At 40.3% G+C, this 24,875-nt stretch overlaps 1 protein-coding gene across 1 annotated transcript in view; it reads left to right on the forward strand.

The window, feature by feature from the left end:
• The window catches only part of CDH20 (cadherin 20), a 577,159-nt gene that overhangs the window by 539,118 nt on the left and 13,166 nt on the right, over positions 1-24,875 (forward strand). Inside the window, exons 7-10 of the mRNA XM_082259717.1 lie at positions 2,461-2,648; positions 17,504-17,757; positions 21,326-21,462; positions 23,668-23,789. Coding sequence (XP_082115843.1) covers positions 2,461-2,648; positions 17,504-17,757; positions 21,326-21,462; positions 23,668-23,789 — 701 coding nt within the window. The remainder of the gene's footprint in view (positions 1-2,460; positions 2,649-17,503; positions 17,758-21,325; positions 21,463-23,667; positions 23,790-24,875) is intronic.

Here is a 24,875-nt window from a genome sequence, read left to right on the forward strand (position 1 = left end):
AGGAAAAATGGCAAATTGGGCCCAATTTGGACATTATCACTTAGGGGTGTACTCACCTTTGTTGCCAGCGGTTTAGACGTTAATGGCTGTGTGTTGAGTTATTTTAAGGGGACAGCAAATTTTACACATTTATACAAGCTGTACACTCACTACTTTACATTGTAGCAAAGTGTAATTTCTTCAGTGTTATCACATGAAAAGATATAATACAATATTTACAAAAATGTGAGGGGTGTACTCACCTTTGTGAGATACTGTATGTAATGAGCAGAATTAATGTAATTGCAAACTTTAAAGTGAAAGCAAAATGTGATGGGGTGGCCACCATTTTCCATAATGTGTACATCATTTACAGCATATTATGACATGTCTTAACATAAAGAAGGGAGAGAGAAGCCAGGCAACCCAAAAACAGATTTCATTTTTTTTTTCTAATAGCTTGCTTCCCCCAAACGACCTGGGACTACCCATTAGACATGATCACCAACCGATTCATAAACTCATCTTTATGTGTACCTAAAATAAGGACAGGTTTAGTATCCTTAAACACGAAAGTGTTTTTAGAGGTAAACTCACCGCCACCGCATCCCTTAGAAAAGGTACAGGACACAGAAAAAGGCGCTCACATGGGAGGTGGGATTTTTTAGGTGCCAATAACTGGAGAAAATGTTTTTTCTTTAATTTAAACATGTGTTATTCAATTCATTAAAAATATATCTCAAGACACAACATATATAAACATAAATATAAAATCACTCCATCATGGTAATCTGGAAAATGGTGGACATGGTCCAAGATTGATGCAACTTCTAGGTTGACAGTCCTGACATGTTTTGCCACTTCGGCTTCTTCAGGGGATATTGTATTATCACACCACTGTGCATTAAGACACAGACTAATCATCCAGATTCTTACTTATTTTATAGAGTTCCAACAGTTAAACACCAGTCAGGCTACTTCTGACAATGAATCCACAGGTGGGTACTGGGGCTAAGCTTTCATGTGCTGGCCGCAGGATGGAAAAATCTGGTCTGAAAAGTACTTCAAATGAATCAATTATTCCCAGAGTATCCATTTCTATATTGGGGAGTATGCTCCACGAGTCCACTCACAAGCCGCCCATAGCTACAAGTGGGATGAGTTCCTAATGTGATCTTAACTGATGAATCAGCATGACTGGTGTTATTCATGGCCTTTCCACTGATTTAGCATGGACCTTAATTTCCGGGAGGGCGTCCATGTATGTCCTCTCGTGCATGAGCTGCTTGCGCACTCCCTACAGAGCGTGCGTGGCTTGCTCTGTGATCAGCGAGTCCATGAGACTCGGCTGATCACAGATCAGAGTAAGGGGCCGGTCCCAACCCCTTACCACGAGATCAGCTGTCAGCCAATGGAAGCTGATCACGTGATGTAAACAGCAGATGGATATCAATTTTTTTATTCTTCTCACACTGTCAGCGTGAGGAAAAAAAAAACAGATCGCCAGCTTCTGTCAGAGGGACATCTGTCCTGAAGAGGAGGAGCATCTGTGCTCACCAGTGCCACCTACCAGTGCCAACCAGTGCGCACCAGCATACCCACCAGTAGAGGTCAGTGTCACCCACCAGTGCCACCTATCAGTGCCCACCAGTGCCACCTATCAGTCCCAATCAGTGCCACATCATCAGTGCTGCCTATCAGTGTCACCTACCAGTGCCTATCATTGCCCATCAGTGTCACCCATCAATACCACCCATCAGTGCCACCTATTAGTGCCCATCAGTGCCACCTATCAGTGTCACCTATTTGTGCCCTTCAGTACCACCTAGCAGTGCCCTTCAGTACCGCCCATCAGTGCCACCTATCAGTGCTCACCAGTGCCCCTTTATCAGCACCACCTTATCAGTGCCCATCAGTGCCACGTTATCAGTGGCCATCAGTGCAGCCTATCAGTGAACCCTATCAGTGCCTATCAGGGCCCATCAGTGCCGCCTCATCAGTGCACTTCAATGAAGGAGAAAAACTACCTGTTTGAAAAATTTTATAACAAACTATTAAAAGGTTTTTTTTTTTGTTTTGTTTTTTCAAAATTTTCGGTCTTTTTTTGTTTGTTCAGCAAAAAATAAAAACCCCAGTGGTAAATAAATACCACCAAAAGAAAGCTCTATGTGTATGAAAAAAAAAGATAAAAATGTAATTTGAGTACAGCGTTGCATGACTGTGCAATTGTCATTCAGAGTGCGTCAGCGCTAAAAGCTTAGAATTGGCCTGGGCAGTAAGGGGGTTTAAGTGCCCACTAGGCAAGTGGTTAAGTACCATGAAGGATGCTACTGCAGTGTAAATATGAACTGGGATTTGACAACTTGATTGTATTTTCTAAACATCACCTATTTCTTTAGACGTCATAATTTCTGTTTTGTATTGTACTCATGATGTAATTTACATGTGTATGTTAATATCCTCTCCTTTGATCTCCATCAGAACACTACCAAATGAATGTTTTAGAATCAGCACCTGTAAATTCTACAGTCGGAAGGGTTCTAGCAATGGACCAGGATGAAGGAGTTAATGCAGAAATGAAGTATAACATCATAGATGGCGATGGACTTGAAATGTTTGATGTAGCAACAGATGCTACCTACCAAGTGGGAGTTATCACAGTAAAAAAGGTAATAACATTTTTTTTTAATGAAATATCATGTCTCTACTGTATGTACATGCTTTAAATATACAAATCACTTTCTTTTTGCATGTCCTATTCCTACAATTCTTAGTCCCACTTTTAGTCTTTTATATTTTATACATCATCAATGTAACCCTATTAGAAACAATGGCTTCTAATATAATAATTTTATATATGCTTCTATGTGTTTGTGTAAACCTAAGTTAGAGTCGTGTATTGACTGAATGTTGTTCCCTAGTGAACCCTGTATTTTTTTTCATCTTATGAACAACATTCTTGCAGCTTTTGTCATATGTGCATATTGAACTTCCCAATCTCTGTTTGCTTTATATAAAGGGAAAATACAATTTATAAAATTAAATCACAAAGGAAAAATGTGTTTTAGCAAACCACAAAGGTGAAGTCAGTCTTACAGTTTGCTACAACTCATCTAGGAAAAGCTTATGTACAGTATATATACTTATTAATCACTAGGAAAAAAATACAAGCATTGCATACTGTATCCACATTCCCTTCTTGTACAATCATGGTCATTGTACTTAATATTTTACAAACCATTCACTGTAAGTCTTTGCAATCATTTAGAGTTCAGAAATGTATCCCACTTGGGGGGGATGTGCAGTAAAACGCCACAGTTGAGCCACACTTTTACCACCCCCTAAACCGCTAACCCCCTTTAGCTGCAGAGGCATTAATTATACCCCCTGTCGCTTCTGGTGGGCATAGCACCCGCTGACCATCAAGTGAATGGGGCCTCTCCGCAATCTCCCTGCATTGCATTGCACGGTTGCACCACGCTTTGCGGGGTTCAATTAGTTATATCAGGGAGTGAGGAGGTGATACAACACCTCCTCACTGCCTCTTAAATGCTCTCTGAAGGGCAGTCTGAATGCAGATCACTCTTCAGAGACCAAAGCTGGTGTGAATGAGCCCTTAAAGAGTTTTCTATTATTTGTTTGTAATATACAAGTTATTTATTCATTGTTTATATTCACTATGGAATGTAACACTTTAAAAAAAATGATGACCACTGATACAAAGAGTAGTGGGGCTGCAGGTATAAGGAGAGTAAACATTGATCCTAATAATAGAAAAAACAATGTTCTTGTTTAATAGCCAGACTTGCTTATTAAATATTAGGGATGGGCCAAACAACCCCCCATTCTGTGTTCTGCTGGTGGCACCACCATGCGGCCACGTGATGTCAGAAGGGGCGGTGCCACTGGATGATGTAGCCAGGTTGCCCCGCCTCTTGCTTATATAAAAAATATCAAAGCGTGGAGCGGGCAAACGGCGGGAGGTCTCCCCGGAGGCGAGAGCATTTTTAATTTTTTATATTTTTTGGGTCGGCAGGTGGTGTGATTGACGATGGATTTACATTGAGGGACACTATTTTTATATTTTTTAATAAAGGATTTGTCAAAAACTGTCTCATTTAGTTTTTACTTTTGTACACTTTTTTGGTGAATGGGTAGGGGTACGATGTACCGATACCCATTCACATGGGGAGGGTCAGGATCTGGAGGCCCCCTTGTTAAAGGGGGCTTCCAGATTCCAATGAGCACCTCGTCCACAGACATCAACAACCACAACCCAGGGTTGTCGGGAAGAGGCCCTTGTCCCTATCAACATGGGGACAAGGTGCTTTGGGGTGGGTGCTTCGGTGCTTTTTTGTTCAACTGTCAGCGGGGAAACCCATTAACAACTGATGACTCATCGGTTGTTAAGGACGTCGCTCCTTAACAACCAGCTTACACTGTGCCCTGATTGGGCAAAGCTTTGCCCAATCAGGGCCCAGATTGCACTGTGCAGTGCTCAGTGTATTTCAGGGTATTCGTCGGGGCCAACACCCTGCCAATTCGGGTGTTTGGCGAACAACCAAAAAAGGCAAATGTTTGGCCCAAGCTCATGCTCGGGCCAAACCGTTCACCCATCTCTATTAAATAATATACAGAATTTCTTTCTCCCATGAAACACTGCACAGTAATTGTGCTTCACTGTTTCTCTCTCTCAAATGCAAATCAGTCTGTCTGTTCAAGCTGATTGATAAGTAGATACATTTTATAGGTGGCTCATTATGTTAAAGAGGTTGTAACCCTAAAAAAAAAAAAAAAAAAAGATCAACTTCCTTTAAAGCATGTTAAAGCATGTTAAACTGCATAGTGCTTGTGCAGTTTTATTTGTCTCTTTCTGTGCTGTAAAAAACCTGGTTGATCCGGCCTGTTCCTGTTCACTGACACCGTGGTCAGTTTACATGCTTCCGTCATCCCCAGTCTCTTCCTCTCCCTCTCTGCATGTCAGCTCCAGTGTGTGAGCTGATCGACGAACCCGCCCCCTCCACTCCTGCTGCTATTCTGAGTGGCAGTAAAGTTAGTGCCCACAATTACTGCCAATCCCTCTGTTATAACAAAATATATTACACAGTGTATGTTTTTTTTTTTTTTACGTTCTGCTAAATACCTTATTCTACATTGCTGATGTGCGGTCAAGTGACCTCCAGCCTGACATCAGAGGGGGATCTCAGCCCCTCCCTCTGTAGTCCTTAGATTGAGGAAGAAGAATGACGGGTGATCATGTGACTGCACATTGGCGATGTAGAAAAAGGTATTTAGCAGGAGAATTAACAAAAAACACACATACATTGTGTGGTTTATTGTGTTATAACAGAGGGGCTGGCAATAATTATGAGCACTGACTTTACATCCACTTTACCTCTGCAAATGTTTAGTAAGCATCCTAGACACTATTATAAAGATCAATGCCCACCACAGTTAGAATTTTCATACCCGTATATTTGTCCTCATGAAATAAGGAGCAGTAAGTAAGCAAAAAGTCAAGTATAAATGGCTTTTTAGGTGAACTTTGCAATAATTACTTAGTCTGTATTCATACTTAGCTGAGTTTCTTTGGTAGTTTTGAAGGTTTTTTTTTTTTTTGAGAGAGTACTTTTTTGACCTACAAGCTTCAAGCTTACTTCAACACTATGCTCTTGTGTGAACAGGCAAAATTGATAATATGGGATTTTGTATGTTGAGCATTTTGGAGTTTCAGGTGTGAATGGGACCTTAAACCTGGCCTCTGGGCAGATGTAAAAGACACATATTAATGAGGCAATGTATTCATTAATTAATTATTACATATATTTTCAAATTCAACTTGAGTGTAAATCTCAGGACTGGGTAGACAGCAATACAAATGCTTGTAAAACAGAATACTTTTATGTATTTCTTCTATGTATTAGCTGTTTTCCTGGTCTTCAATTTTAAATGACGCAGTCACTGAAAATAAGATACAGCTTCCCTTTGAGCATAGCTAAAAAAAAAAAAAAAATGCACTCAAGATTTCAAAATATAGTAACGGGAAGGGGTTTTTTTTTTTTTTTTTTCAAAAATACATTTTATTGAAAATATTCGTTGTACAGAAACTAGGCATGAGATTGTTTAACAACATAGATCCAGAGTACAACGTTGCAAAATACAAAGATGGAGATATACACTCGTGAGTAGGACCCTCCTATTCCTTCTGTATTGAACTGCATTGTAATTGTACTGTCCCCCTTTTTATTGTAAAGCTCTGTGCAAACTGTTGGCACTAAATAAATGCTGTATAATAATAATAATATACACTCAAATGTCCCAATTCAAAGGGCCGATAAACATATATTGAGTAGAATAATACAAAAAATAAAGGAGAAACCAAATAATAAAGCTAAATTACTCTTCAAGCAGTAGGAGTGAAGATAGCTAATGCATAGTCTATGGCAGGGATCCCCAAACTATGGCCCTCCAGATGTTGCAGAACTACACATCCCATGAGGCATTGTAAAACTCTGACATTCACAGACATGACTAGGCATGATGGGAATTGTAGTTCTTGAACAACTGAAGGGTCATAGTTTGAAGACCTATGGGAAGGGACTAGTGAGTTTAGTATGGATTAAAAGGCAATCATCTTCTAGGAGAAGAATAAAAGAAGAAAAAAAAAAGGAAGGCGTTGGGGGGTGGTTGGGATTGGAGGGGGGGGGGGAGAGAAAGCACATATGAGGATATGGAGAGAGAGGAAAGCCCTGGCATATACATTGTGGGGAATCAATGACCCCACCCCACCGGGAAGGGTTTATACTGCCTATTTCAAAGTTACTAAATATTTTTCAAGTTTACTGTTACATTGATGGGCCTGAAAACTAGGCTTAACGTTCCTCGCAAATTCTCGTAGTAATTACTATAAGGTTGATCTACTAAAAGCAAGTAGGCTGTCCACTTTGCAAAGCAATTGTCCCCAAAGCTTAATGAATGGTAAAATTTCACTTTGCTAGAATACCTAGGCATGTGCAGGGAAAATTTTAAACAAAACAGCATTTTTGCTTGTACATGATTGGATGATGTAATTCGGCAACGTTTTACCACATTCACTAAGCACTGGGGCAAATTCCCTTTCAAAATGCAATTTCCCTTCCAAATTGAACAGCCCATTTTCCTTTAGTAAATCAACCCCTATATGTGCATGATGCTCCCACAATCATGATAGCATACTTACAGCTTATGATAACTAAAAACACAATTAAAGAAATAATAAATATCATTTTTTTTTGCAGAAGTTGTGGTAAAGCCAGAGTACTGAATTCTAGCATAAGGCTCGGTTCACATATATGCGATGCGGGAAGGCTGCGAATTCGCAGCCTGTTCCCGCATCGCACACGCACCCCCGGCAGTTCACACTGCCATATGCGATACGCTGGGGGTGTCAATGTAATGTTAACGACACCCCCAGTTTGATCGCATATCGCAGTGCGATCGTGCAGTTCGCACAGGATCGGATCGCACAAGTGTGAACCGCTGTGCGATCCGATCCTGATGCGGCTGCAAAAATGCCTCCTGTGCGTCTTTGCTGCGGGAGCGATGCGAATTTAGCCATACAGTTTGTATGGCTAAACTCGCACCGCACAGCTGATCACATGTAATGTCTGAGCAGTGCGCTCCGACATTACATGCGAACCCCGCACACGCACAAGTGTGAACCGGGGCTCAATGTGACTTAAAAAAAAAGATCATAAATAAACAAGTATGTTTAAAAGGAAAAACAAATAAACAAACAACTACTTCATCCGTTTTCCATGCTGTTAGTTTTGCATGAATCTAGCATAGGAAATGCGACTTGCAGTTTGGACTGTCGGTCTACAGAGTAACTGAGAAACTAATTAAATCTGACAGCTTTTTCTTTTTTTATTTTAGCACCTTTGCTATGATTGACAGCATGCTCCATATGGAGGGTATAAATTTAATAGGAATGAGAGTAAAATGCTAACCGGGACCCAAGAGAGGAGTCTCCTGTCACAAATGCTTATTTAAGGATAAATTATTTAATGCTTTTAAATAAAATATGTAATTCCTTTTCTAAATGTCAGCAACTACAACTAAGTTACTATGAAAATAATTTATGCTGCTATCTGCTATAGTAGTGAACAGTGATCTTCTCTTTTAGGAAAATACGTTCATTTTAGGCATACACATGGGGCTATTAGCGTGGAACTACTAACATGCCACCACACATCAAAGACAATGATGTTCTCAACTGGAGATGAGTAGAAAATGAAGCTTTTGCTCCAGTTATAACTCTCTGGTTTTATATCCAAAAATCACCCCGCCAACATTCTTAGTAAACTGACTGTGGAAATAGACTGTCAGCTCCTCAGAGGTCACAAGTGAGGGATTTTATGCCTTTGAGAGACCACTGGTCACCTATAGGGATATACACTCGCTGGCCACTTTATTAGGTACACCTTGCTAGTACTTGCTAGTAACCCACTTTTGCCTTCAGAACTGCCTTACTTCTTCTTGGAATAGATTCAACAAGGTGTTGGAAACATTCTTTTAGAGATTTTGGTTCATAGTGACATCATAGCATCACGCAGTTGCTGCAGATTTGTCGGCTGCACATCCATGATGCAAATCTCCCATTCCACCACATTCCAAAGGTGCTCTATTGGATTGAGATCTGGTGACTGTGGAGGCCAATGGAGAACAGTGAACTCATTGTCATGTTCAAGAAACCAGTGGTGAGATGATTTGAGCTTTGTGACATAGTAAATTATCCTGCTGGAAGGAGCCATCAGAAGATGGGTACACTGTAGTCATAAAGGGATGAACATAGCAACAATACTCAGGTAGGCCATGGCATTTAAACAATGCTCAGTTGGTACTAAGGAGCCCAAAGTGTGCCACGAAAATGTCCCCCACACCATTACACCACCACCAGCCTGAACCATTGATAAAACAAAAAGTCATTGGTGCATGAAAAGTTCACTGAGTCACTGGTTCAACTGTGGGGGGAAGGGGAAAACAGTATAGGGAAAACTTGGTATGTAAAGTTTCTGTGGCTTCTGCTCACTGTAGTGGCTACTTGTGGAAGAGATTGAAGTAGCTCTGCAGATAGAAAAGGGAGAGAAAAACACAGTGCTTTCTAAGTTCAACAGAACTGTGGTTTTTAATAGAAATATAAAAAAACGCACTCACAACGGTAAGCTTGTTAAATGCACATAGGAAGTCCGGTATTGCGATCCTGGAGGTCCTATAGATATCGATCTCACCGCTGGCTCTCATGGCATGGGGGATTCTGTGAGAGCCAGCGGTGAGATAGATATCTAGGCGCTGTCTTTTCTCTCCCTTTTCTGAATCATTGATACAAGGCAGGATGGATCCATGCTTTCATGTTGTTTACAATGTCTGACTCTACCATCTGAATGTCCCAGCTGAAATCGAGACTCATCAGACCAGGCAATGTTTTTCCAATCTTCTTTTGTCCAATTCTGTTGAGCCTGTCCGAATTGTAGCCTCAGTTTCCTGTTCACAGCTGACAGGAGTGGCACCCGGTGTGGTTTGCTGCTGTAGCCCATCTGCATCAAGGTTTAATGTGTTGAGTGTTCCGAGATGATATCCTGCATATCTTGGTTGTAATGAGTGGTTTTTTGAGTTACTGTTGACTTTCTATCATCTGGAACCAGTCTGCCCATTCTCCTCTGACCTCTGGTATCAACAGGGAATTTTCGTCCACACAACTGCCGCTCACTGGATATTTTCTATTTTTCAGACCATTCTCTGTAAACCCTAAGAGATAGTTGTGCGTGAAAATCCCAGTAGATCAGCAATTTATGAAATACTCAGACCAGCCTGTCTGGCACCAGCAACCATGCCACGTTCAAAGTCACCTAAATTCCCTTTATTTTCCATTCTGACGCTCGCTTTGAACGTCAGCAAGTCGTCTTCACCATGTCTAAATGCCAAAATGCTTTCAGTTTCTGCCATGTGATTGGCTGATTAGCAATTTGTGTTACCAAGCAATGGAACAGGTAAAGCAGGTAAAGTGGCCGATGAGTGTACATTACACAGCGAAACCCCTCGATGTTTAGCCCTATTACAACTGCATGGGGAAACTTATTTTTCCCAGCACCACCTCTGCTGCATTAAAGTGGTTGTAAACATTAGTTTAAAAAAAAGAATAACAAAAATGCCTTAACTTACCTGCGCCCCAATCCTCTTCTTCTGAGGTCCCATGCTGGCGCTCCAGGCCCCTCCTCTTTATCAGGTGCCCCCACAGAAAGCCGCTTTACATGATGAGGGAACCCATGCGTGCTCGCTCCTGGGTCCTGCTGCTGCATCTATTGACAAAGACAGCGGGATTCAGCCCCACCCCCTGCTCCCTTGTCACAGATTTTGATTGACAGCAGCAGGAGCCAATGGCTCCTGCTGCTATCAATCTGTCCAATGGGGAGAGCAAAAGCAGCTGGAGCCACTGTGCTCATACACATCACTGGATTGCATTGGGCTCAGGTAAGAAAAAGGGGGGTCTGGAGGGCAGCTGCAGCACCGAAGGTTTTTCACCCTAATGCATATGCATTAAGGTGAAACACCTTAAGGCTTTACAAACCCTTTAACTTTTGATGATATTAAAGGCTATATTTTAAAAAGGGTCTGTAATGGAACCTTTGACCCACACTGTACTTGTGGTCTTCCATCAGTATGCGGCTTCCTTGCAGTCATAAACATATATAGATATCTCAGCCGCCCTACATACATAGCTAGCCAACAACTTATACAAGCTCATACAAGTTTTTGAACCTTCTCCTTTATTGAACAATTTCACACTCAGTTTATACACACATGAGCACATCCCCGTCCTGATCAAATTACTACACACAGGTCAGGGGTTGCCTGACTACATTATCCATGCAAATGAAATTGTATACAGAAATAGAATTAACATATCTAAAGAACAACCAACACAAACAGTATATTTCCACTCAGCAACTAATGGATGACCTGAGCCAATTAAGTAGCAGACGGCCGTCCTCGAGGTCCTGCAATACAATACACAAACAATAGGTGTAGTAACAGAACCTATTGTAGATTGTACAGGTGAGTACATCAACGCATTCAACGATGTATGGAAGACAGGTGGTTGAGCTGATGATATTAGCATATTGTCTGTCTTTCGTGACACTGAATACTGTCATAGGGTCTTTTTATTTTTCCCACTTTTCTCTTCAATAAACCTGTTTCATAAGCAAACGTATGGTTGGATTCTGAATCTTGTACTGGTCTAATGATGTAAAAATTAAGGGTAAAGTGTATCTGAATTTATTTTATTTTGAGTGGGGAATGGTTAAAACTCATGTCAGTTTTTTTTTTTTTTTCCATGAGTGAGACATTTGAGAGACAACATGAAGCAAATCCCCTCGTTCAGTTACTACTAAAAAAGTTGGAAGGTTTGGAAGATTGGGAGATTTTTGTAATAGTCCCATTCTTATGACAGCTCAAAACTTTGTATTTTCTCCCACTATCGAAGCAGAGAGCGAAAATTCTGCGAAGGGACATAGATAGTGATATAGGATAGTGATAAAATCCGCTCTAACTAACTAAACTAAAACTAACTAAACTAACTAAGAAAAATCTTGGCTTTAGATATACTTTAATACAAAATGTACACAGTGTTACATTTTCACTTTTTTAGTAATGAATATACTGTACATTATATAAAAAACAGGACCCCAGTTGAACTTGGAAAATTTAATTCCTTCTTAGTTAACAGTAAAGACTTAAAACATATTCATTTCATAAATAATCTTGTTTGAAGCAAGTCCTGATTTTCCCAATCATTTAAGGTTGCATAATATATTTCCTCAATTTGATATATAATTCATATTTTATAATTTGTTGTATATTTGCCTAGGAAATCAGAGCTGGTTTCTCTGTAATTGGAAATTGTGATTCCGTAAACATGTTGTTTCCAGTAGGAAAGCTCTTTGATTGGTGTTTATATGTTATAGAGATACAGGACAGACAGATTAACTGCCTACTGTTAGACTGATTTTTATCAATACTTGCCTTTGCTTAACACACGGTTTTTACTCTAGTCTTCTATAAACAGTAATAAAAAAAGAGCATGGATTATTTATAAACCAGTAAAGCCCATGCTTTTTTAATTGGAGCTGGAAGATCCATGAATGCTAATTATGGTTTGAAGAAACTGGCTTCGATAAGGCAGATGGAGAATTGTTCCGGCACAGAGTGTGAATGTAACTAAAGTATTATATGAGATAACATTATCGCTCTAGTGTCAATTATAAATTGTGCTAAATTAGTCAGCAGTAAACCCAAAGACATGTACATTACAATTCTTGATCAAACAGTAAAATCTTGAAGTAGTATAGCACAGATGTCAAGCCACTGAATAATTATTTAAAAGTAAATTGTAGTTAAAATGTTTGAGGTGTTAAAGTAAAGCTGGTCCAAACAAACTAATTCTATGACATAACTATATACAGTATCTCACAAAAGTGAGTACACCCCTCACATTTTTGTAAATATTTTATTCTATCTTTTCATATGACAACACTGAACAAATGACATTTCGCTACAATGTAAAGTAGTGGGTGTACAGCTTGTATAACAGTGTAAATTTGCTGTCCCCTCAAAATAACTCAACACACAGCCATTAATGTCCAAACCGCTGGCAACAAAAGTGAGTACACCCCTAAGTGATAAATTCTAAACTGGGCCCAAAGTGTCAATATTTTGTGTGGCCACCATTATTTTCCAGCACTGCCTTAACCCTCTTGGGCATGGAGTTCACCAGAGCTTCACAGGTTGCCACTGGAGTCCTTTCCACTCCTTCATGACGACATCACGGAGCTGGGGGATGATAGAGACCTTGCGCTCCTCCACCTTCCATTTGAGGATGCCCCACAGATGCTCAATAGAATTTTAGTTCTGGAGACATGCTTGGCCAGTCCACCATCTTTACCCTCAGCTTCTTTAGCAAGGCAGTAGTCATCTTGGAGATGTGTTTGGGGTCGTTATCATGGTTGGAATACTGCACTGCGGCCCAGTCTCCAAAGGGAGGGGATCATGCTCTGCTTCAGTATGTCACAGTACAAGTTGGCATTTATGGTTCCCCCAATGAACTGTAGCTCTCCAGTGCCGGCAGCACTCATGCAGCCCCAGACCATGCCACTCCCACCACCATGCTTGACTGTAGGCAAGTCACACTTTTCTTTGTGCTCCTCACCTGGTTGCCGCCACACTTCTGGGACGACAGCCATGCAGACCAATTTGATGCATTAAGCGGTGTATGGTCTGAGCACTGACAGGCTGACCCCCCACCCCTTCAACCTCTGCAGCAATGCTGGCAGGATGCATACCTCTATTTTCCAAAGACAACCTCTGGATATGACACTTAGCATGTGCACTCAACTACTTTGGTCGACCATGGCGAAGCTTGTTCTGAGTGAAACCTGTCCTGTAAACTGCTGTATGGTCTTGGCCACCATACTGCAGCACATTTTCAGGGTCTTGGCAATCTTCCTATAGCCTAGGTTAGGGGTGTCAACCATCCAGCTTTTAGGGGTGGCGGCCATCCAGCTTTTACGGAACTACAAGTCCCATGAGGATTTGCAGTTACAAGTATGACTCCCATAGACAGAGGCAAGATGGGACTTGTAGTTCTGCAACAGCTGGAGGGCCGCCAGTTTGACACCCCTGGCCTATAGCCATCTTTATGTAGAGCAAAAATTATTTTTTTAAGATCCTCAGAGAGTTCTTTGCCATGAGGTGCCATGTTGAACTTCCAGTGACCAGTATGAGAGAGTGAGAGCGATAACACCAAATTTAACACACCTGCTCCCCATTCACACTTGAGACCTTGTAACACTAACGAGTCACATGACACCGGGGAGGGAAAATGGCTAATTGGGCCCAATTTGGACATTTTTACTTAGAGGTGTACTCACGTACGTTGCCAGCAGTTTAGACATTAACCTCCCCCCCGCCCGTGCTATGGCGGCTACAGCCTGGACCTAAATGGCCGGGAGGGCGTACATTGATGTCCCCCTGTGCACGAGTGGCCTGCGCGCTCCCTGCAGAGTGCCCCGGCTCGCTCTGTGATCAGCGAGTCCATGAGACTCGCCTGATCACAGTTAGGAGTAAGGGGCCAGTCCTGCCCCCTTACCATGTGATCAGCTGTAAGCTAATGACAGTTGATCATGTGAAGTAAACAGCAGCTGGCAATCAGCTGTTTTTTTCCCCACTGTCAGTGTGAGGAGAAAAAGAAAGCAATCGGCGGCTTCTGTCAGAGGGACATCGGTCCCGAAAAGGGACCAGATTGTGCCCACCAGTGTCACACACCAGTGCCTACCAGTGCCACCTACCAGTGCCCACCAGCACCATCTACCAGTGCCCACCAGTGCCATCTGCCAGTGCCCACTAGTGCCACCTGCCAGTGCCCACCAGTGTCCACCAGCGCCTCCTACCAGTGTCACCTATCAGTACTCACCAGTGCCACCTATCAGTGCCAATCAGTGCCCCATCATAAGTGTCACCTACCAGTGCCTATCATTGCCCATCAGTGCCACCCATCAGTGCCACCTATTAGTGCCCATGAGTGCTGCCTATTTGTGCCCTTCAGCCCCACCTACCAGTGCCACCCATCAGTGACACCCAGCAGCCGCTCAGTTATTATTATGAGGAGCTGGGGGGCGGCTGGCCGAAGACCTGAACAAAGCCGGATTCAGCTTTGATCGAGTATCCAATGTAGAAACCCGGAAGCAATGTCATGACATCACTTCCGGTTAATGGAACCTTAAAGGAGCCAGATTTTAAAAAAATGACAGTATTCAAAACAGCCAAATTTGGCGCTTTGAATGCTTTCAAGTGCAAAAGAGGGATTTGGGGTCTTTTAGACCCCAGATCTCTCTATAAAGAGGACCTGTCACTGCCTATAACTGTCAAACAGAATGTTTACATTCCTTGTGACAGCAATAAAAGTGATCAAAAAAGAGTAAAAATTTAAAAATAAGAAAAAAAAAATTTTAAGCGCCCCATCCCTCTGTGCTGTCGTGCAGAAGCGAATACATACGCGCGCCTGCATATGTAAACTGTGTTCAAACCACACATGTGTGGTATCAGCATGATCGTTAGAGTGAGAGCAATAATTCTCACTTTAGACCCCCTCTGTACCTCTGAACAGGTAACGGTTAAAATTTTTTTTAAAGCATCGCCTATGGAGATTTTTAAGTTCAGTAGTTTGTCACCATACCACAAGTGTGCGTAATTTTAAAGCATTACATGTTAGGTATCTTTTTACTCGGTGTAACATTATCTTTAACATTATACAAAAAAAATGGGCTAACTTTACTGTTTTTTTTTTTTTTTTAGTTCATTAAAGTGTATTTCTTTAAAAAAAAATTGCATTTGAAAGACCACTGCGCAAATACTGTGTGACATAAAATATTGCAACGATCGCCATTTTATTCTCTAGGGTATATATATATAATGTTAGGGGGTTCAAAGTTATTTTCTAGCATAAAACACTGATTTTAACTGTAAGCAACAAATGTTAGAAAAAGGCTTAGGCATAAAGGTGTTAAAAGAGAAGTATGGCTTGTGGGGAAACAAAATGATACTCACCTAGATAGCTGCAGCATTGATCCAATGCTGCATCTGTCCCCCGCCGACTCTAAGACTGAAAACCAAGTGATCAAAGACTGCTGATCGCATGGTTCTCAGCCCCCAATGAGCAGAGAGCCTGACTGACAGTCACCAGCTCTCTGCCTTGCCCCTTCAGCTCTCACTGGAGCTGTGTAGCTGGCTCAGGCTCTTAGTGGCTCACTGAGAGGCTGAGCCAGCTGCCCATCCAGGCTTGTGGGTGCCTTGTGGGGTGCATGTGGGGATTTTTCAGACCCTGGCTCGGCCAAATGAGGGCAAATTTTAGCCCTCTGTTGGCTGAAAATGGGTCACAGGAGTGGAGAACGAACTGTACTCCTGTGATACCTAGGGGAATACTAGCCAAAATAGCTTTGGCTATACTCCCCCTTAAAACTCAGGGGAAATTTAAAAATGGCCTGGATGGAGATACATTTTGCATTTTGAGACTTAAGTTATATCATTTTGACACCTAACCATTTAGGTTTCCATCACCACCAAAGAAGTAATAAAGCATATCTAAACACAGAAAAAAATTAATACATTATAGCTTACCAATCCAGTTTTTTTTTTTTTTTCATTATTTTTACAGACAGTAATTTACTAACTTCCTATGGTAACAACCATTACTCACCATAATGACCTATGGAGAAACCTTTTTTAATCTAGGACAGGACTACAGGACGCTGCCTGTGTTCTCTCTGCAGCTGACTTGTGTCTATTACTGGTCTACCATACCTTGTTCTGCATTGTATTTTTGTGTGGAAAACACCATCTTGGTAAAGACAGGGTTATGCTTCCTCATGTCCAGTAAGGAGAACAGTAAGCAGCACAGTGGTGTCATCGCCAAATCTCATTCCAAGTTTCTTACAGCTAGCCTTCAGAAGCAGTAATGTCTTAGATCTCACACTGCAGATATATACCTATAAAGCTGTAGACTGTGCCTAGGCACCATCACATACCAGGGAGTGTACCTATAAAGCTGTAGACTGTGCCTAGGCACCATCACATATCAGGGAGTGTACTGCTATTTTTCAGGAGAAATTCCAGACTTAGGCTCAGTTCACACATATGCAATGCTGGAACCAGTGTGATTTCAGTCCCACATCGCACGTGTTTGACAGGCAGTTCACACTGACCTATGCAAACCACTGTGGGTGTCAATACAAAGTTAATGACACCCCCAGATCAGTTCGCAGATCGCAGTGCAAACTGCAAAATGGTGCAGGAATTGTATCGCATAGGAGTGAACACCAATGCGATCTGATTCCAGTGCTGACCAAAAAAAGAGTCTTGCACCATTTTGGTGCGAATGTGATGCAAATTCAGCCACACAATCTGTATGGCCGAATTTGCATCGCACAGACATCGCATGTGATCTGCACAGTAGTGGGGTGTGAATCACATGCGATGTCTAACATCGCACCAGTGTGAGCCCAGCCAAAAGCTACATTTTTCAAAGTACTTCTTAGGCACAATTAACATTTTCAGATGTTTTTTTATAACATCCCAAATCTTTACTTTATGAGTTTGGTTCTACTTCAAGGGAACAAATAACAATAAACCACATAGATCTGAACTTGTACAGCATTAGATAATGAAACCTAGGAACGGATACGTATTTACACCTAAACTTGTATGCAACTCGATGATTAAATGTAGGCACTGGGAAATATTTACACTTAAAAGGCATAGCACTCAATGAGAGTGGGGCAATCTTACACACCAGACCTAACTTCATCTTATTTAGGCTTGTTGTGTGTTGAGTGTAGGACCCAATTATTTGAATGAACAAATGTTTCTCAATAGCATATTTTAATTCACTTATACAAAACTGTAATATTTACAATGTAACTTTACTTTTCAGCCGCTAGATTTTGAAAGCAAGAAAAGCTACACACTAAAGATTGAAGGTTCCAACCCACACATCGAAGTACGCTTTTTTAACTTAGGACCGTTTCGTGATACCACCACTGTACACATTACTATAGAAGATGTCGATGAACCACCAGTGTTTGAGGCAAGTCATTATTTCGTAGAAGTCTCAGAAAATGTTGATATCGGGACAACAATACAAATCGTTGCAGCAAAGGACCCGGATGCAACAAACAATTCAGTCAGGTGGGTAACTAAGTGCACTTTTGATTTATTGCATTCTTATGGGATTGTGCATTGTATATATTAATAGAAAAATATTGATTGGCTTGGGACATTGATTATTTTTACACACTGGGATGATAACGCTGTGTACACCTAATAGCATTATGATTACATAGAAGAATAGGCTCTTACTTGCATTATTATTTCTGTTCCCTTTGTAAACTGTACAATCAGATGTGCAGGAAGTGTGCATTATTATATAGGTTTCATTCCTTAAATAAACAGGTAATATTAACTAGCTATATAATGTTAGAATAATAATTTATTATAACAAGTAATTTAATAGCTTTGTATGCAGGAATATATTTTCCTGCTGTAGCCAGGATTAAAATTTATTGCCCGTCCTTTCTGCCCCAGTGACTGGTAAAACCTAGGACAAGAAGTGAGTAAAGCTCCCCAAAGGACAAACAGAAAACAAAAAATATAACCATGGTTCTTACCATTCCTTACAAATGAATCCCACCTTGAATAGGAAGGACAGCAATAAATTCCAACTGGGGTTCTTGTTCTGTCAACATTAAAGAAAATGCTTTGGCTATACATCTTTTGCATTATTGATTTATTATACAGATAAACATTTGCAATAGTCAAAGCAGCATTTAACCCAAAAGCAAACATTTGGGCGTGACAGTTTACCTGCACTGCATCTGCAAAGGCCGCAGTCCTTTTTTAAAAAATACTGTTTCCACCCTCTTTCATCATTAGAACAATGTCTGCAATATTGCATAATAAAACACGAGATGTTAATAACTGGTCACATGTTTTGAGAAGCATTGTGTTGCTGTCACTGGTGAATAATCAAGGCAGTTGTGTGACAAAGCAGCAAAGAGTCAAGATTTTGATCTCTAGGGGTTGATTTACTAAAACTGGAGAGTGCAAAATCTGATGCAGCTGTGCTTGGTAGCCAATCAGCTTCTAACTTCAGCTTGTTCAATTGAGCTTTGACGACAAAAACTGATTGGTTTCTATGCAGAGCTGCACCAGAGTTTGCGCGCTCCAGTTTTATTAAATCAACCCCTAGAGATCAGAATCTTGACTCCCAATCAACCCTCTGGTGTGAACTACTGCTCAAGAGGAAAAGACCTAAGTGGAAATTACCTTCTTTAAGAAATGCAGAGCTGCACCAGAGTTTGCACGCTCCAGTTTTAATAAATCAACCCTAGAGATCAGAATCTTGACTCCTAATCAACCCTCTGGTGTGAACTACTGCTCAAGAGAAAAGGACCTAAGTGGAAATTACTTTCTTTAAGAAATGCATATCATGTTATTTCAGATATCAACCTTGCCAGGATAAGTCAAGCTTGTCTATTCATTGAGGCCACCCAAAACAAAAAAGGTCAAAAATGTGACTTTTACAGCATTTATCAAGATTTGCATATATTTTCAGCTGCATATAATGCTCTGCTGATCAGTTTACATGCTATTTCCTCTGAAAGTAAACTCAGCGTAAGCAGTTTTCATCATATGTTAGAATAACCCAAATTAGTTTAAGATGGATTTAGTTTAAAACTGTTCTTTGAGCAGATTCCTCTTTCCCCAAGCAGACATAGTCTACCCCAGCTACCCCTACCCATCTCTCTCTAGCTAACTGGTTGAAAAAAAGCTACCTAAAAGCCTAAAATATTCACCTAAATCCATAGTAACATAATGTACTGGGTCCTAAGTCTGCCTACAGTGGAATGAGAGGGTCTTTCTTCAGATGTCCCTGTTGCTGCCTAGGTGAAGTTTAATTTTTCTAATTGGCTGTCCTGAAATTCTTGGCTTTAGTTAAGGAACACTTACAGGTCTTGTCCACTCAGTTTTCAGAAGACTGCACTGCTGGGGAGAGACTGCAATGCTGGATCACCGCCCCACAACTTCCATAAGCAGGGCTGGTGAGAGACATGAATATCAGAGTTAGATGAACAAATATAGCTTTATGTGTTTTTATTTATTTTTTTGTTCTTTTTTTTAACCTTAAAGATTGTGAATACATGGTAGAAATGTAAATGTAATTTACTTATGTGCGCATAATTTGGCAATTGAAAGTTCCCGTAGACATGAAAAAGTGGTCACAAGACAGGCATAGACATGCATTCTCAAGTTGACCTAAAATGCATATTTATGTTGTCGGCAGACATCTCTGGTAAAGTGTTAACCCAACAATAAAGTACTGATCATTTGCCAAATGCAATCTTGGTGATTAGTTCTTCCCCCAAGATCAATCAGCCATATAGCAATCTACCAAATCACCTATCTACAGTACGCAGGAGTAGCTCTAATTAACAGCAATACACAGCTTATTAAAAAGCAATAGTTAATTGCAGTTATGAAACAACCTGGGTGTCCTGGACTCTGAACTTTGCATTCCTTCACTGGTAAATTTAATATTTCACTGGAATATAATGATGATTCTTCTGTGGCTTGCAGAAGAAAAATAATCTAAATTCAAGGTCTGGTTATTAAGAGAGAAAAATGAGGAATTCATAAGAAATGTATTGCTTCTATGGCTTGTCATTATTTAATAATATAGCATAATAATCATAATCTCAATACTAGGTTGACCTTCAAATATCATGAAATTAGAATGTGCTGAAAAAAATTATTTACAAGTGGAAGTCCCTGTACAATTTTTCTTAGACCTGCAACAGTACACAGATCATTTAGTGTTTACGAATTGGAGGAACTCAATAACCGCTGTCTTGTCATTTCAAATACCGCAAATTAGAAGTACCATATACGTCAGTTGGTAAGATTGGAAAAAAACTGTTTGCCATAGTAAAAAAAAAAAAATGTATTTTAAAGCAGAACTATATTCACCTTGGCTTTAGCAATGTGGCATCCCAGAGTTCCCTGCCTGGCATCTTCGGGCATCCAGCTTCCGTGTCTAGATCACTGGTAACTTTCTTTGGCTGGACAATACATTTCTGTAAAGTTGAACTCCAGGCAAACCGTTAAACACAGAGATGAAATACATATAAGGGAACTGTTTTACCTGCCGAAAAAATAGTATTTCTGTCCATCCATTTCTATGACCCACACTGCGCTGCCACACAGCACAGCCTTGTCTGGAGGGCAAAAAACCTGAAATTCTTGGCTTTAGTTAAGGAACACTTACAGGTCTTGTCTCTCCACCAGCATGTGACAGTAAAAGTAGAAATATCAAATGGTTCTACTCATCTCTCCACACTCTGCTCTCTTCACCTAAGAGCATATACCTTGGACTTATGAGCACTGCAGCACAAATGATCAGCTCCTTATGTTGCCTCCCTCTCCCAGATTTTGATACCAAGTTAATATCATGTACTTGCACTGCTTGCAATTAAAATCATGCATTTTATTTTTTTTTATTCATAAATACAAACCTGCATCTATTTAAGTCTCTGCATCTGTCTCAAACTCAACTCTAAAATTCGTTGTTATTATTGGGGAAATTTTGTGACAACATTGTAATATTTTTGCAATTAAAAAAAAACTAAATATTGGCTCTTCTTAACAATAAAATTTTAAAATGTGGACTATATGTAACAGATTTTAATACTTTTTCCAGATATTCTATTGACAGAAACAGTGATCCTGGGAGATATTTCTATGTTGACATTACTACAGGCGCATTGATGACAGCAAGGCCTTTGGATAGAGAAGAACTGGCATGGCATAATATCACAATTTTAGCAATGGAGATGAGTAAGTATATTATGTGCAAAATGCTTTTTACTCTTTCCAAGTCTATAATAAACTAAAAACAGTTTTGGCAGAAGTTGTGTTTTAATTTGTTTACATTTTATGGTACATTAATTTTCAGATTCTGAAAACTTGTCTGGTTGTTTTTAGCTCTGAAATTTTGGCACCAGAAATCTCAGCACATGAATATCTGGCTAAAGTAATTTTATTTCATGTGTTATACACTGATCACACCCACAAAAGTATGACCCACGTATTGTCCTTTAACCCTAAAGTTAGTTAGGCTTTTTACAAAAATGATTAGCAAGAAGGTTGAAGATGAAACAACTTTGTAGGTCGCCTCTGCATTAAAGCAGTAGTAAACCGCAGGCAATTTTTTTTTTTTTTAACCTGCAAGACAAAGTTATAATGTGCTAGAAAAAAACCCTTTCAGCGGCAAGCTGTCACCGCTGACAGGGCTTCCATCTTCACCCTTTCCGAGTGAACAAGTACTCATGCAAATGCTTAGTATCGGCACTGATACAGATATCAGTATCGGTGCAACGCTAGTATTTATGGCAGCTTTGACTTGCTGAACACACTCCAAAGAAGCTTATATCCACAAAAGTTAAGTATTGTAGTCAGTGATGCATTGGTGTTCTTTTGATATGTCTTTTACACGATTAACATTTTTATTCTAAAAAACTAAAACTGATGTGCATGCAAGGATCTCAACCTACTTGTACAGTTTTTCATCCAGCTGTAATTAGGGATGAGTGAACCAATCAACATTCAATTTTCTGAAGGTTAGAAGAACCTGGTCGGTAGTCTGCAAACCCTAAACATAGCAACAAACCCTTTTGAAGTCAGTGAGGGGTCAACTCTACTCTTGAAAAGATGGAAATCTGGGGGCACACCCTGCTATCTAGTGGTCTTCCAGATTCTGATAAGTTCTACCCCTCTGAAAACCTCCACAGCCTATTGGGAACTGGATTTGAGGACGAGGCCTTTGTCCCCTCAATATGAGGACAAGGTGCCTTGCAAGGGGGGAGACTTTTCAGTTCCCCTTGCAAGGTACATTTTGAAGGCATGTAACCTGGTATAGTGTAGGAGGGGGGCCACATGTTTGCTACTCTCCCTTTCCTGGTCACCCAGTTTGTATGTCTGAATAAAGGCCTGGTATGAATTTAAAGGGGGGCCCCAAAACATTTTTTTCATTTTTAATGTGTAGTGTTCCTTAAAAAGGGGATTGGGTTCTCTTAAAAATGCATAGAATAGGTAAGCAGCTTGGGTGCTCACAAAAGGGGGGGGAGGAGTGTGTGTGCACCCCCCTACCTGAACCATTCCAGCAACATGCCCTTAACATTGGTTGGGAGGTTACCTTGCAAGGGGGGAGAGAGATGAAGCCTCCCCCCTCCTTGCTAGACATCTGGCTTCCATGTTGAGGGGACATGGGCCCCATACCCTCAGTGCAGAGGATGTGGAGGTATCAGAATCTGTAAGCCCTCTTGATAATAAAGGGCCCTCCAGATATTCAAGCCCCCCCCCCCCACACACACACACACACACAGCACGGGATACATTGGTACACCTTATTACTCATTCCCCAAAAAAGTTACAAGTAAATAAAAACATGACACCTTGACAAAGGCCTTTATTTTAACAAAATGGAAATAATGTCCTACGGTGACCCATTGCCGTGATATGCTCTGTAGCCACAAGAACCTGCTGCATGATGATGCTTCCCTGCCTTTACTCTTGTTGTAAATTAGAGATCTCTAGCCAGCTGCCAATTTTAAACAAACCAGCTGGGTATCATGGGTGACGTCAATGACCAAGAAAGGTCATAACTATATGTTACCTGTTATCACCCACTGGCAATCTAACAAATTGAGAATTCCTGTTTATGATGCAAGAGAGACTTACCGAAACACAAACACTGCAGATTATTCACTGTCTGTCACCCACAGAAAGCCTCATTTAAAAATGTGTCAGCACTAAGAAGTTTTTACAGCCAGCAATCAGATAATCTCATTTGGAAGTTTAAGTTTAATTGGTAATATAGTGAACAGAATTATATTATAACAGGCTTCAGGGAAGTACACTCCCGATGGCCCTGTGAGGAACTTTCTGGTTGGTTTAATGTTTTGCCTAGAATTACTCTTCACTTGCATTCATTGCACAGAGCTAAGGACATAATTGACATTCTAATCTTTTCAATCTTTTTAGATAATCCAGCACAGATTGGAAGTGTTCCGGTTACAATAAAAGTACTAGATGTCAATGATAATGCTCCAGTATTCACAAAATTCTTTGAAACGTTTATGTGTGAAAATGCAAAAGCTGGACAGGTAAGATTGGTTTCTAACAATATCAGTTGGGTAGAAAAAAGCTCACTACAAACTTTATGGACCAAAGAAAGTAGAATTTCTTGGAATATTCCTCAAAGTAACACAGCTGTTATCCATTTCGTATATTGTTGCATTCTTAAAGCTGAATTGTAAGCAGATATGAAAGAGTCTCACTTTTTCCAGTTAGGTATCTATTATAAAACCTTTAGAATGGGCCTTGCATGACCTGCATGGAAGCGCATTCTAGCAATATTTGAGTCATTAATCTCCCCAAGATCCTGTGAGCAAGATAACTGACATTATCTTGGCTTAGGTGAGCATGACAGAAGTGTTTGATTTCAGTTTTTTCGACATTCAGCTCCTATTTTTTTTTATTTGTTTGCATTTTTATGTTTAAACTAGTTTTTTTTTAATGCTTTTGTTTTTTTTGTTTTTTTTCTTTGTGGGGTAGAGGGATAGGAAATAACAGGACCTTTCATTTTCATGCATGGACCAGTTTAAGCTGCTTCTTCTTCCAATAAATCAAATGACAGTTTTGTTTAGCTCTTATCAGAGATTTAACTAAAGTGAATGTTTTGATGATCAGTTATAGGTCAGGGACCTAGCTATGCTGTGTGACAGGAGTACCTGAGTTACAAGACTGACTGAACAGAATGGCTATTTTGGAGAGATAAAGTTACTCACTTGTACTACCATTGTGAATTTAGATGGCTGTCTGCAGTTTAGCTTCAATTTTCAATGGGTAATATTGGTTGTTTTGGTCCTGTGAAAATTATTTTCTGCAATAGTTGATTGTCAGTTAAAAATGGTAGCCTGTAAGTTATTTTTAAAATTTTTCCATTTAAAAAAATCTTGTGAGTTTGATAGCTTTCTTGCCATTATGACCTTATTCCACGGCCATCAACTCAAGCCTTGCTTGAAACAGAAGGTGTAGCTTTTGCACAATCAGTATTGATTATAATAGGCCCATTACTGCCTGCTTAAAGCATCTACGGTACTGTGTTTGTCTTGTAGTTGCTTTAAGTGTTCACAGATCAATATAAAGAAGCATGTTTTTTTTTCTTATTAACACTGCCTGAATAAACC

Source organism: Pelophylax lessonae, assembly GCF_965119305.1.
Source record: "Pelophylax lessonae genome assembly, chromosome: 5".
In the NCBI taxonomy this organism is placed as follows: Eukaryota; Metazoa; Chordata; class Amphibia; order Anura; family Ranidae; genus Pelophylax; species Pelophylax lessonae.